At 40.9% G+C, this 13,642-nt stretch overlaps 1 protein-coding gene across 12 annotated transcripts in view; it reads left to right on the forward strand.

Annotated features, from left to right (window-relative positions):
- Window positions 1-13,636, forward strand: part of grip1 (glutamate receptor interacting protein 1) — a 72,841-nt gene extending 59,205 nt beyond the window's left edge. For 7 of the 12 annotated variants that reach the window (XM_042220193.1, XM_042220197.1, XM_042220195.1 and 4 more), the window contains 11 exons: window positions 934-1,078; window positions 1,948-2,087; window positions 3,313-3,516; window positions 3,596-3,749; window positions 4,341-4,379; window positions 4,665-4,776; window positions 7,026-7,058; window positions 8,599-8,709; window positions 8,802-8,918; window positions 9,008-9,154; window positions 9,243-13,636. In XM_042220193.1, coding sequence (XP_042076127.1) covers window positions 934-1,078; window positions 1,948-2,087; window positions 3,313-3,516; window positions 3,596-3,749; window positions 4,341-4,379; window positions 4,665-4,776; window positions 7,026-7,058; window positions 8,599-8,709; window positions 8,802-8,918; window positions 9,008-9,154; window positions 9,243-9,551 — 1,511 coding nt within the window. In that variant the 3' untranslated portion in view covers window positions 9,552-13,636. The remainder of the gene's footprint in view (window positions 1-933; window positions 1,079-1,947; window positions 2,088-3,312; window positions 3,517-3,595; window positions 3,750-4,340; window positions 4,380-4,664; window positions 4,777-7,025; window positions 7,059-8,598; window positions 8,710-8,801; window positions 8,919-9,007; window positions 9,155-9,242) is intronic. The other 5 variants (XM_005921087.3, XM_042220198.1, XM_014333242.2 and 2 more) reach the window with 3 other exon arrangements.
- The last annotated feature ends 6 nt before the right edge of the window (window positions 13,637-13,642 follow it).

Raw genomic sequence — 13,642 nt, forward strand, 5'->3', positions numbered from 1 at the left:
CTAGATCAATAGCTGATTTGAAATCATTTGTCTTGTATCATTTTAAGTTAAACTTAAAACCTCTTTAAACATGAAATCTAATCATAACTTGATCACAACATGACTGTCAGGAGTCTTCGAGGACTAGAAACTAATCCATTATTCTTGAAATCTTCTTCCAAAAAATGAATGTTCTCAAAAACATTTAGGATCTTGTTGGTGATCTTCAGGATGGCCACATTCTTTCAAACCTTATCAGTGACTCTAAGGGACCAGCACAATCTTAAGTATCTTCAACACCAACTAGAACATCCCTGAATCCTTCAGGACCCCATTCATATTTTCTAAATCTATTCGATCGTCCATAAGGACGAACAGAAATTTACTAAGGTACTACTAGAACTACTACTACTAGATGTAGAGCCGGATCATCAACCGTCCTAAAGGACGACTGGAAAGCAAACTGTTTGCTTGAAATCTTTTTCAACAATCCTCTGAATGCTGTAAATATCCTTGAGGACGTTTTAGTGGTCTTGACCATGCCATCAACTTCTCAAGGACTCTCAAGTGTCTTACCAGGGTGGCTCTTCTTTTCAAAACTAACTCAAACATTGCTGAATAATTTGACCTTGATTGAGGATTTCACTAAACTTATGGCAGACCCTGGACCTTGATAACCTTTAGAACATTTTAATGGCGACATAGATCCCAGTCAAGGTTTTCTAAATGTCCTCAGCCGCTCTTAAGGGTACACAGGGCCCTTAAGTCCCTGAAAACCCACTCAAGGTTTAAAGGAGGTGTCTAATGCTACTTTCAGGACAAACGTTGCACTTCTGGCTTAGTTTTAGCGTGTTTTAGTCTGTGTCACCACATCATCCCTTCCCATGCCATCTTCTCCTGATCATCTGTTCACCACTGACCTTATGTGGAATCGATCTTTATTGAATGTTTCAGATGAACAGGAGGTGTCTGGCAGCATCATTTACACAGTGGAGCTTCAACGCTATGGTGGTCCGCTGGGAATCACCATCTCAGGCACCGAGGAGCCCTTCGACCCCATCATCATCTCCTCTCTGAGCAAGGGGGGGCTGGCAGAGAGGTGCACGCACATGAACTCTAATTACATTACATAAAAAATAAATTACAGGTCACACCTGTAGAAAACATGTCAAGTTTGTGGATTATTTAATCACTTAATCAGCACATCTAGTTTTCTGTTCTTTTCAGCTATTTGGAGGATCGCATTTATTCACTATAAAGTGCCATAAATAGATGTTTATTATTATTATTATTATTATTATTATTATTATTATTATTATTATTATCATTAGTGCAGGCTCTATTGTCTTTAGTAGTTCCCTGCTGGTGTTATGTATGATTCTGGATTAGTATTAAATACATTCTGTGCTTAATACGGCATTTTATTTACAGAAACTCAGACACTAAGAAGCTTAGAACCAGGGTTGTTTGTGTAAACGCCATCTTTATGTCAAAGGTCGTAAACAGAGGAAATGCTAAAGCTGGCTGCCTAAATCTGAGGGATTATGTTTAATGATGTATAAAATAAGAAATACAGTATCAGCGCAGGCCATCTAAATGGTCTCACTATAAAAAATTAAAGAAATTTTAAATAAGAAAAGATTTTTCATCTTTCTAAAAATAACATCAGTGACTGGAGGAATGAAATATGGAGTGAAACCGTGACAGACATGATAAGCTTAGGATGCCAGATGAAGTGGAGAGTGTCGCCCTCTGCTGTTTAAAAATAATTATTTTCCTCATCATCAATTGGGTTTTCACCTCTTTCCTACAGAAATGATTCTCATTTCTATTTTGTGTATAAGTATATTTGTGTTTCCCTGTAGACTGTTAACTCAGTTCCAGTCTTCTTTAAAGTCTTGTCAAGTATGATTTTTGAGTTGCTGAACCCTGAGTGTATATTTCTGTGTGTTTTGGTGTTGTTTACAGGACTGGTGCGATCCATGTAGGCGACCGTATTCTTGCGATCAACAGCAGCAGCCTGAAGGGGAAACCTCTGAGTGAAGCCATCAGTCTGCTGCAGCAGGCGGGCGAGACGGTCACGTTGAAGATCAAGAAGCAGGGAGAACGTACGTAGACGCTTTTTTCACACCATAAACACCGTTCATAATCACAAGCATCAACAGCAAATGCAAAACACAAGGAAATGAGATTCACATCAAGAGCCAGGCTTGTGTAGTGTGTCTCATACAGCTTACTTAACCAGTAACAATCACTCAGTAGCCTTTATAAACTATTAATAAAGCAGAATAATTCACGACTAACTGTTTCACCAGCTTTGGACATTTAATTGTAACAAATATGTCCTGATATAAGAGCAAAATAATAACTTATAAGTTTTGTTCTTGCACACAAGCAGCCCACAGACTGTTTTCTAGTCCTGATCTTACAGCAGCTGTGTGGGAGTTTTCATTTTAAACAGAAAGAAAAGTAAAAGCTTTTTGATCGTGTAGTTACCTGTATCAAACTGCAAAACCTTCTGCTGTGAAACCGGCTGCACATGAAAAGGAAACCTCCTTTTACAGCTCCATAGCTTTAAGATGGCCTCAGAGAGACACATTGTGCAGTGGCTGAATGCATCGTTCCACTTCAGCGACTTTCTGAAGCCTCTGTTCCCCCTCTGTGACTCAAATGATTCAAACATCAAAATATCAGCACCAGTTATGATCTTTGAAAAAAAGAAACTGACAACCCAGTCTCCCTCCTCGGCATCAACTTTCCTTTTTATTGCTTTGTGTTTTATCCAGCTTGAAGTTGTGGCGGTGGTGTGGATGTTAAATCGAACAGTCAGACTTTAAGCTTTAATTCAGGCTGTTTGACAAAGTTAAACATTAACTGTTCAAGAATTAGAACCATTTTTATAAACAGTCCTCCACAGAGCACATGTTGAATATAATTTACCGTAATTTAAAGATTTCATTAGGGAAGTTTTATAACCTGCACTTTTACGCCATCGCTGCTGTTAACACATCATGGAGAGGTTTGAATGATGGTCGTTATTTGTACAGGTCATTAAGTGGCTCCATAGTTTGGTGGTGCAAACTAGCACCCAACAAGCGAAAAGTCCCCTTTTCAGTCCCTTCTGTTCTGTCTGGAAGGGAATAAAGCTCCCGAATCAAAGATGCAGAGCTACCCATAACACTGTGGCGACCCCTTGTGGTAGGGGAAGAGTTGAACGTACAGCTCATTAAAGGGACGGGACACAGTGTCACTTCCAGTGGAGTGACAGATTTACACATTTATATTCACGAACGCACATTGGCGGTTTGACAAACGTACTCCGTCTGTCTGCAGTGTCAAGCCCAAAGTCTTGCGTGATTGGTTCGGGTCTGGGGCCAGGAGTGGGGCCTAACCTGGAGAACCAGGATGGGGAGGAGGAGCCTGTTGTCATGGTTGCACCTCCGACAAGCCAGAGAGCGTTCAGCACACTGCCGTCCGTGGACAGCGCTGTGGAGTCCTGGGATGGATCCAACATGGACAGCAGCTTCACCACCCCAGGTAGGGACCGACCTCTGTCCTCTGCTGACCTCATTAATGCCTCAGTAATGAAACACTTCTCCTTTGCTGGTGTGTGTAGCTCCTACTTTTCAGTCGTCACTGTACAGTTTCCACGAGTGGCGCAGCGCCAAGACAAGCAACAGCCAATCATCATCTTCCACTCGCCAGAGAGCCAATCCACTGTCGGATCTGGGTCTGAATGACGATGATTGGGACCGCCCACCTCTCGGAGGGTGAGAGACTGAGTGAACGGCACAGTGAAAAACATAAAAGCTTGAGTAAAGAAAACTGTAATAACCTTTGTTATATAACAGACAGTATTCAACTGTTCCAGGTTTAATCAAGCTGTTTTCAGGGCTTAAAGTACTTTGATCAACACAATTATTCAAAACTGTTACAGAGGAGGGAGAAGGATTAATATGCTTTTCATACTAGTTTTGAGCAGCCACTTATGCCACATAGTGATTTCCAAATTTACTCAGAATGCAATTTTTCAAGTTTTCTCCCATGAATTATCAGATACAGATGAAATACTGAGGGTACAGATACTCGATCCTCCTCCTCTACATCACAAACTGGCACAGTTCACTGAAACTATAACACTGATGCTCAAACTGTGTGATAAGATCAGTCTAAACAAACTGAGCTTGCCTAGTATGTGTATACCCTTAAACCCAGAAGCACATCAGAAGAGAGGCTTGAAGATGGATGTGCACGGATACATTTTGCAGCATATCTTTTGTAGCTGTTAGCATTCCTCATCCATAACAATGGAGTATGTAGCGCTGAGCTAACAGCAATAACAGTAGTGTGTCTTTCTGCAGAGGCTGTAATCTGCCCAGCGGTCTAATCTCTGACAGCAGGTACCACAGTGACCTTTGACCTTTAACCCTTCACACACAGTCTTCTGTGACACCCAGTAACCTCCAGCAGATACCCTCACTTGGTGACCTTTAACCCCCGCCACACCGATATCAATACCTGGTGGATGTGTATGTCATCACTGCCCATGCCCCCTCCTGTTAAAAAAACACTCTCCAGCATTACCACTAGCTTCCTCTGTGTGTGTGTGTGTGTGTGTGTGTGTGTGTGTGTGTGTGTGTGTGTCCATCATGCTGACTGGTTGACCTGTTACCTTTCCTTCTCAGGTTTAATGTGGGACATGATGGGACAGAACCAGACCAGGAGGAGAACTTCTGGTCTCAGGCTCTGGAGGACTTGGAGACCTGTGGACAGAGCGGCATCCTCAGAGAGCTGGAGGTGAGGAACGCCACGAAATCTACTATAGTGAGAAGTGTTAGCAGTAGAAGAAGTATTTACAGTAAGAGTTGAGTATTAGCAGGAGTAAGGCTTCTGAAATTTTTATTCAGCAAATGAAGAATTCTCAGATGCTAATGCCTTTCTGCATCGCCCTCTGGTGTATGGATACCAGCACCTACACTGTGAAGTTTGATAGGCCGGCTTTTCTCAAAGAAGATATAGAAAAAATGTTGAAAAGATGATGGATTAAGGCTAATTTTTTAACCTTCTGGAGTTGAGTTTATTTGGTTTTTGATTTTACTTTCAATAAAATCTCACATGTATGTCTTTACAGTTATTTTCCATTTTGACATACTGTGTTAACACAATTGACCTAAAATCACACACACAAAAAAAATCAGAGTTGCAACAGTTAGACTTTATTAGTGTGAAAACCACAAACATTGAAATGCAAATATAAATTTTAAATTTCAAATTGTACAAATGTGGTAGTTATTTACATTAAATTCCTGTCTACCATAAGACAAGGGGGCACATCACAGGCCTGACACCTTGAAGGTGTAGAAACTCCTCCTGTGGATCACCAGGAGACAGCGTTTACGCTGCAGTCTGCCATTGGTGGATTGTTGACTGGCATCTGTGACATTCAGTAGTCGTCTCAATGTTATGACACACAAAACAAAAAAAACCTACCCTACACACTAAGAACTAGTGGTGCAACGGATCACGGCTGATCCGTAATCCGAACCAATCCCACTCTACGGTCCGGCACGCACATGATCTGAAGATTCGAAAAAGTATGTGTATGGTGCGCGTGGTCAGTCTGTCAAGCAATAGTTATGATCAGTGAAAGCGGTCCAAGTGGATGAGCAGAGGACTTTGCGGCATTTAAGCAGCCCTTTGCTGCCCAGTCCAACTGGGCTAAAGCTATTACAAAAGCTACTGGGGTGTTTAGCTGCAGACGGGAGGCCGTATTCCCTTGTGCAAAACAAAGGGTTTAAACTGTGACGAACGTGCTTGAGCCGCGCTATGATATCCCGTTGCGCGTCCACTTCAGTGACAAGATCGTACCCAGGCATGTATGAGCAGGAAAAGTTTAAAGTTATGGCTGAACTGTCCCAGGCATCTTCTGTTGCCCAACTACAAATGGGTCGACCTCCAGGGCAACGGAAAGCTACGTGACCGTGACCGCTCGTTATATCACAGCGGAGTGGTAGATACAAAGCCCTGTACTGCCCTACATTGCACCTTAATTTATTTTTATATAATTCCGTGGAATGAGTCTTGAGTTGGATGTTTTTAATAGGCAAAAAATACTTAAATAAGTTAATAAGTAAATGTTAACATTTTTTTTGTCTTTTTTTTTAGCTGATCCGAAAATTGATCCTATCCGTGACTTAAAACCGTGATCCGATCCAAACCGTGAGATTTTTGATCCGTTGCACCACTACTAAGAACACAGTCCAAACACACTAAGTGTCACAAATCTCTCTGATAGAACTGTCACTGTCCTTAGAAAATCCCATTTTTATAGCTTCTTCCTGCACTAAATATGAAGACAGTTTTGAGGAAGTATGGCATAAAATATCTATCATAACTGCGGTTTTACTTTGCTGATTAACACAATTTAAAAACTGGTTTGTAGGTTGAAGTCCACAATTTCAACACAATTTGAAAAAGACGCTCAACATAAGTGAACTTTTTACAGTCTTCATTAAGCATTTTTTAAAAACAGATAAACTTTTTGTGACCCATACACCACACTGTCACAAGTACTTAACATTTGGACAGCAAGCCAGATCAAGTCTCCCCACTTGGCTTTGGAGAAGTTACAGTATAGACCTTCTGTAATAAACAGTTGTAGCATTCCTGTGCCCAATACACCGCACTGTTACAGGATGACATTGATATTTTGATTTGAACAGCAACACAGGCTGGAAGTCTGTAATGAGCTCAACTATAATGCTCTTCTTATCCACAGAAACACTTAAAAACCACATCACACATCCACAAGAATGAAGACAAACCAAATATAGCTGAAATATTGATCACTTTAATTATTGAACTGGACAAAAACTGTTAACACAAATAATCATGTAGTGATGTGAACACTGATGAGAGGCTTATTGTTCAGCCCTGAGGACTGACAGTCAAAGTTTAGTCATATTTGTCCAATTCATGCTGAAAGAACTACATGTTTATACCTCCTCTGGCACACAGAAGTAAAAAAGAGACTCCTTCTCTTCCAGGAGTCTGGAAAGGAGACACACCTCCTCACTCTGGTATTCCCCATCCTCCCTCCCCTGTACTAACTCCTCCTGTCCTCCTCTTCTTCTGTCTCCTCTAACTGGACCTCCAGCGTTGTCAAACATCTGACATGTTTGCTGGTTTTGAATGTGACTCTAACTGCATTCTAACAGCAGACCATGGTGACGTCATTGTGACATCTTAGTGACATCACCCAGCTTCCAAACACAGTCACATGGCAGAGTCATGTTGTTGCACCAGGCATGGCAGTTTGAGCAAGGCATGCTTGGAGAGCTTGCGCAAGGCCTCATGGGTAGTTTTTTTTTTTTTTTGCCAGTCATGAAGCAGATCTGTCAGTCATGCATGCGTTTGATGAGTTCTTGATTCTGATTGGCTGAAGTGGGCATCGGTTGGGAAGCTTAGCCATAAAAAAAAAAAAGGATGTGATGTGGAAAATAAGCACAATCATCAAACATTGACAATCAGGGAGTTGAAATCCTCTGGGTGAGCTCAAAAGTAGAATCTATCTGTAGAGGTCTGTACTACGAAGCAGGATTTATGATTAGCCAGCTAACTTCAGGTTGAATGCTGAGCTTTCAGAGTTCATGTCTTATTAGATTATGTCGGCTATGCTTGAGATAAGAGACCTGCATGTACAAAGCCTTAGTCTACTGATCAATCAGTATTGATCCTTAGAAGATCCCTCACACCTTGATGACTAGTATGTAGTTTTTCTTTCCCTGAAAATGACCAGTAAGAAAAATGGAAAACTGCCGTTTTAAAGCAATTTTATTTTCCTATAAGCCTTAAATAGAGTAATATACACTTACCAGACACTTTATTAGGTATACATGTTCAGCTGCTTGTTAAAGCAATTAGCTAATCACCCAATCATGTAGAAATGACATGGTGCATTTCTACATGTCATCAAGATGACATTAAGAAGTTCCAACTTGGACTTCGAAGAATTAAGATAGTTCTGCAACCAGGTAATAGCAAGGTTTACCTTGGTGTGTGTTTATTATAGAGAGATCATCAGCTCCTGATAGGTGTTGTCAAACTTACTGCTAGGTTAGAAAATTCCACAGTTAATAAATATTAAAATGAAATCTAAAAGCACTGGAAAACATAATGACACACTGGGAATATAAAGAGTGTATGCCAAAAAACTCCCCCAAACAGTTTACTGTATAGACCTGAATGGTACCAATAACCACCTTCGTGTGGCTGCTTGCTGATATCAGAGTAAGCAAAGCCAGATTTTCTTTGTTATGTTGAACCTGCTTCATATTACAGGCCATTAAACTGTACAAAACAATAGATCCTGTCAGTAAATATGAGTTAAAACAGTCAATGGTGACAACAGTTGAGCCTGCTCAAAAACAGCAGCAGATCCTAGGAATGGAAATTCAGAAACATCAGTAGAGGCACAGTAAATAATAGTGATGTATGATTAGAAAGAGGTCCTTTCCTGCCACCTGGGTTCAAAGGCAGCAATCTTTAATTACCATGTTTGCTATTTATCCGGTTCTGATTGGACGTTTGCGCTTGCTGTTCTCTGATTGACTCTCATAGGCTACCATCATGTCAGGCTCCACCCTCAGTCTAAACCATGATCCCACCCCTCTGCGGAGCACACTGGGACGCCAGGCGAGTTTCCAGGAGCGCAGCAACTCCAGACCACAAGTACATGCCGCTGACCTTTAACCTCTCTCTGTGATACGTGTTATTTTGTGAAATATTGATTTTGAAGACAACTTTCTTGTGATTGTTCTCAGGTGACTCCTCGATCCAACACCTTGCCCTCTGACCCTCAGCGCCGAGCCTTCGCCATGAGGAAGATGAGACAGGAAGTAAATGACATCCTAAACCAGAACCCTGTGGAACTTCACAAGGTAATGTTTGGCCTGTGTTTGCTCTCTTTAGGGAGGTTCACAAACCCTGTGATCCTTATTAACTGACAGGTGTGTTTTTGTACTCATAGCTCACTCTGGAGAAGGCGACAGACCTGGAGGATTTTGGTTTCAGCGTTTCTGATGGATTGCTGGACCGCGGCGTCTATGTTAATAACATCCGACCCGGAGGACCAGCGGAACGGGGTGGTCTCAAAGCCTATGACCGAATACTACAGGTACAAAAATATACCAGTTTCACTAATCTCTCCACAGCCTTCAACTCTTCATTTCTTGGTTTAAATTAAGATTTCTTTTTTCTTACAGATTAACCATGTGCGGACCAGGGACTTTGACTGCTGCCTTGTAGTTCCCCTGATTGCAGAGTCTCCAAACCACTTGGAGCTTGTAATCAGCCGAAACCCTTCATCCTCTTCCTCCTCTACCCTGATGGCCAATCACACCGATGGCACAACCAACAGCAGCCACCCCTCTCAGCCAGTTGGCAGTGACCTGGGATCCTCAGAGCTCTCTGTTGGCCAGGGAGAGGACAGTGGTCCAATTAAGTGGAGCCAACCAGGAGATGGCTTTGGGGCAGGGATTGCGATGGGGCAGGTTACAAACAATTCCTTATAGCAGACAAAAATTATGTCACACTGGATTCAACCACACCAGACTGGAGAGATCGTGAGGAAAAAGGGGACAACAAAGTTGAATCAAACTGATTTAAAACTGGTTTAAACTGGTTCGGAGTAGACCGCCCATGGTGCTACACACACCCTCTGGATGACCTTTGACTACTATAGTTTGACCCTTGAACTGCTAAAGCAGCCTGAAAGCACAGTGATGGACTGGAGCAACTCCACACCTTTTAACCTGAACCAGTTCTGTATACTGGTATTACTAGTGTCACTGGAACCAGAATTCTAATGATCCTATTAGAGCCACAACTGGGGCTACTGGCCTACCTGGTCTAAGATTAATAGTTATTGGTCCTTCTAGCCCAGAGCCAGTGCTACTGGTTCTACTGAAGCCACAACTACAGCCAATCGTCTTAACGGTCTACAAGCCGAGAAATATATCCCTATGAAGTCAGTGCCGCAGCCAATGGTCTTACTCTTTTAAGATTGATGGTTACTGGTTCTAGAAGCCTAGAATTCTAGGTTGAAGACACATGGGTCTGGAATTATGGTTCCAGGTTCCACCAAAGTCCTACTAAACAAGCACCTGAGCCAATAGTCTTAGCATACCAAGACACACAGGTACTGGTCTTAGTGGGATCAGGACAATGGCTATTGTTTCTAGTGAAACCAGAGGCTAATCTAGTTGTCTTACTGGTCAAAGCATGGTTCACGTTTGTGGTTTCACTGGCCAAGGAACTATGGATACTGTGCCATTGCCATGGCCAGTGCTTGGTGAAGTCCATCCTGGATCCTGGGCCTACTAGAACCAGATTTGTGGCATTTGGCCGAGATCCACAGCAGCACAAAGACTGATGGGACACTAGTCCAGATACCGAAACCTGCTGATGGGCATAACAGTTGCCAAGGAGACTAGGGATGCTCTGATCAGTGTCTACATCTGATGATATTACTGAACATATACTGATTACTAAATCCTTATGCTTGTGTATAAGAAATCCTTATGAAAGTCTTCTATTTGATATTTAACCAGCTGAAATAACTGGTCCTCAGTACACTAAAAATTAGATTGTTCAGAATGCAGAAGACTGTAAGTCTGAATTTACTGAAGGTGTAACTTTTCCAAGTAGTTATGCTTGACATTGGAAGGTTGATGGAAAGGTAGTTTTAGGCACTGCCCCACATAGAATTAAAGAAAGAAGCTTTTGAACAAGAAGGTACAGATCCCACAAGAAACCGGTATCAGAAGGTTGGTTTAAAAGATGAGAATAAAAATGGTTCTGGTTAACTGCAGGTTTTGAAGAAAGGGTATAAGTGGAAATGACGATAGAAAGAGAGTTCGAGCTCAAAAATGGTTGGGATTAGGTGAGGTTTGGCAAGTATACAAGGTTGGATTCATAAGGTTATGATGAGATGTACCTCCTTAAAATAAATGCTCAACATGACATGGAAACCTGAAGAGATATCCAAATTAAACAGTACAAAAGGAAAGACCTCCTTAGCTAGTTCGTCTGGCAACCCAGAGATTTATTCCTGTGGGCATTACCAGGTGTAGTTTTTCATGATAACCAGATAAAATTCAGACACTAAGGCTCACTAGTTTGGTTTAAATATTTGGCAGAGGTTGACAGACAGCTTTGAGGGGTTTTAACATTGTTGCATTCTTATTTACCATTCTATTGGAAAAATAATAACTAGCACTTAGTCAAGTTCGATTATGCACTTTACTGAACTAAAACTGTACAAGGTTTGGCTTGTACTTTGGCTCCACTGTTGAACGGCTGCTATATTTTATGTAACCTGCTCTCTATCACTTTAATTTCCTAAATTCTCCATAAATTGCAACTGACAGTTCTAATATTTTATGACGCCATTCACAAAATTTACATTATTACTAACCATTGCCGCTATACAGATGAATAATATGAGAAAAGTTAGCATTTGAGCAGAGATGTTGGTCTCTGGATGAACACTGTTTTAAAGTTTTAAACCAGAGCTGGACATTGAAACATGATACTTGTAGGAGCCATTCTTGGGTTAATACCTTATGTGGTCGCTAGAGGTCACCTTTTGCTGTTTTGATCATGTCTACAATACTGGTTTTTACTGAGCAGGAAAACCTGCAGCTGCATATATATTTATGTTTGTTGCGCCTCAGCTTGAAGCTAGTGAAAAGACAAAGATAAGGTGCTTTCGGACCAGAGAAATTTTTATTGGTCTTGTTAAACAAGCCTTTGTTAGTTTTTTTAGATACACATGATATGCACGATTGGAGAACCGCTAGCCATCACTAAAGTTCTAAAAGAAATTCGAGTATGGTTAGAAAGGAATACTAAAAATTTGACAGTACACAACTCAAAACATTTCAACACATAAATCACTGTGGTAAAGAGTTTAGGTTAAAATTTGCAGAAGGTAATTGCAAAAAAGTACATTTAAAAAGCCTGCATAAAAATGGGTGTAACATCAGCTGAGTATATAAAACTCTTAGTGATTAAAAAATGGAGCAAAGCACAGAGAAATAATTTTACCTTGGCTCTGTGTGAGGGCAAGGTAATTTGATTTTTCATGTATACTTAATGCTATTCAGCTTTTACATCACTTCTGCATATCTATGCTCCAGGAGGAGGCCATGAGAAACTGGGACTGGTGTGGAGCTCTGCACCAATGAACTTATAAAGAGAAAAAAAATAATATTGAGCATAACTTATTTCAGCTTTTTGGTGCAGCCCTCCAAAACAGTCCCAGTTGAGCATGTGTCCCCTTGGGAAAATAAATTGTCCATCTTTGGTATGTAGGCAGTTTGAATAGAAAAGAATCTGCAAACCATGCTTAGCTTAGTATATCTGGAAAGTGTATTTTGGAAAGCTATACATCTTTGATGCTTTTTGGTCCAAAAGTGCCTATAGTCCATATCTTCTTAGGAATTTGGGAATGCATTGCCTCCCATTAAAAGTAACAGTTTGAAATATTTTGTGGAAAACCATCTATTAATGGCTACTTCCTATAAACATGTTTCTTAATTATGCAGTTTCTAATTTAAATTTTTGGCAAGCTTAAAACAAAAAACACAAAAAAGGAACCTCTGCAACACTGGGCACACTCCATCTGCTAAGGAAGAACATGTGGTAGGATCCAAAGCTCCAGAACAGCTACTTTATATGCTTTAATATGTCAACTAGAGAAATTTGTTTATATATAATATAAAGGACAATATCATTATGTTTTTTTAAATAATTATTTGTGAATTTTACCTTTAGGAAAAAAAACCGGTGCATTTTCACTAATGATCAGCTGATACTGATCGGAGCATCCTAAATGAAACGAAGGGTTTACTGTTAAAATTTTAGTTCTGTGCCATGGACGAGCTACAGGCTGGAAGAGTTACGATAACCACGCTGTCAATAATAATAATGATGATGATGACACTGAGCAAGTTCAATAATACTTTTTCTACTGTTTACACCTGTTGGACTGGCCACACTGTGTATGTATGTGTGCGTGTCTGTGTGTGTGTATGTTACACGTTAAACACAAGGCCAGTTAAGCCCCTCCCACCTCAAGCCCCACCCAATCTACCCCCTGACCAATAGGCAGCCAGGATGATGGACGGCAGTTCTGAAAAATTCAGCTGATTGGCTGGAACCAATCAGAAACATAAACATTTCCTTCCCTGCCTGTCTGTGATTGGTTCTTTTTTTACACACAAAGACAACCAATCAGCTTCCAGGAAGAAGCCACGCATGCCCCTCCCCCGACTTCCCCTCCCCAGCCCCAGTGACAGTGATCTCTTATGCTAATCAATTGGTGTGTTTTTTTTGATTGACTGTTGTCAATTCTGTTTGTTTGTTTGTTTCCATGGTGACTGAACCAGAAAATATGTAAAATAGATTAAAAAAAAAAGAAAAAAAAAAGAGTTCAGTCCCCATCGCTGTTCACATCAAAAACCATCAAACCCTGAAAACACCATCTCATAATCACAAAAACTATGTTACAAAAGAAAAAAAATCCTGTTAAAACAGGAAACCTGTGACAGTAAACACTGTGTGTGTGTGTGTGTGTGTGTGTGTGTGTGTGTGTGTGTGT

This window comes from Haplochromis burtoni, unplaced genomic scaffold (genome assembly GCF_018398535.1).
Source record: "Haplochromis burtoni strain Fernald_Lab_line unplaced genomic scaffold, NCSU_Asbu1 Contig_44, whole genome shotgun sequence".
NCBI lineage: Eukaryota > Metazoa > Chordata > Actinopteri > Cichliformes > Cichlidae > Haplochromis > Haplochromis burtoni.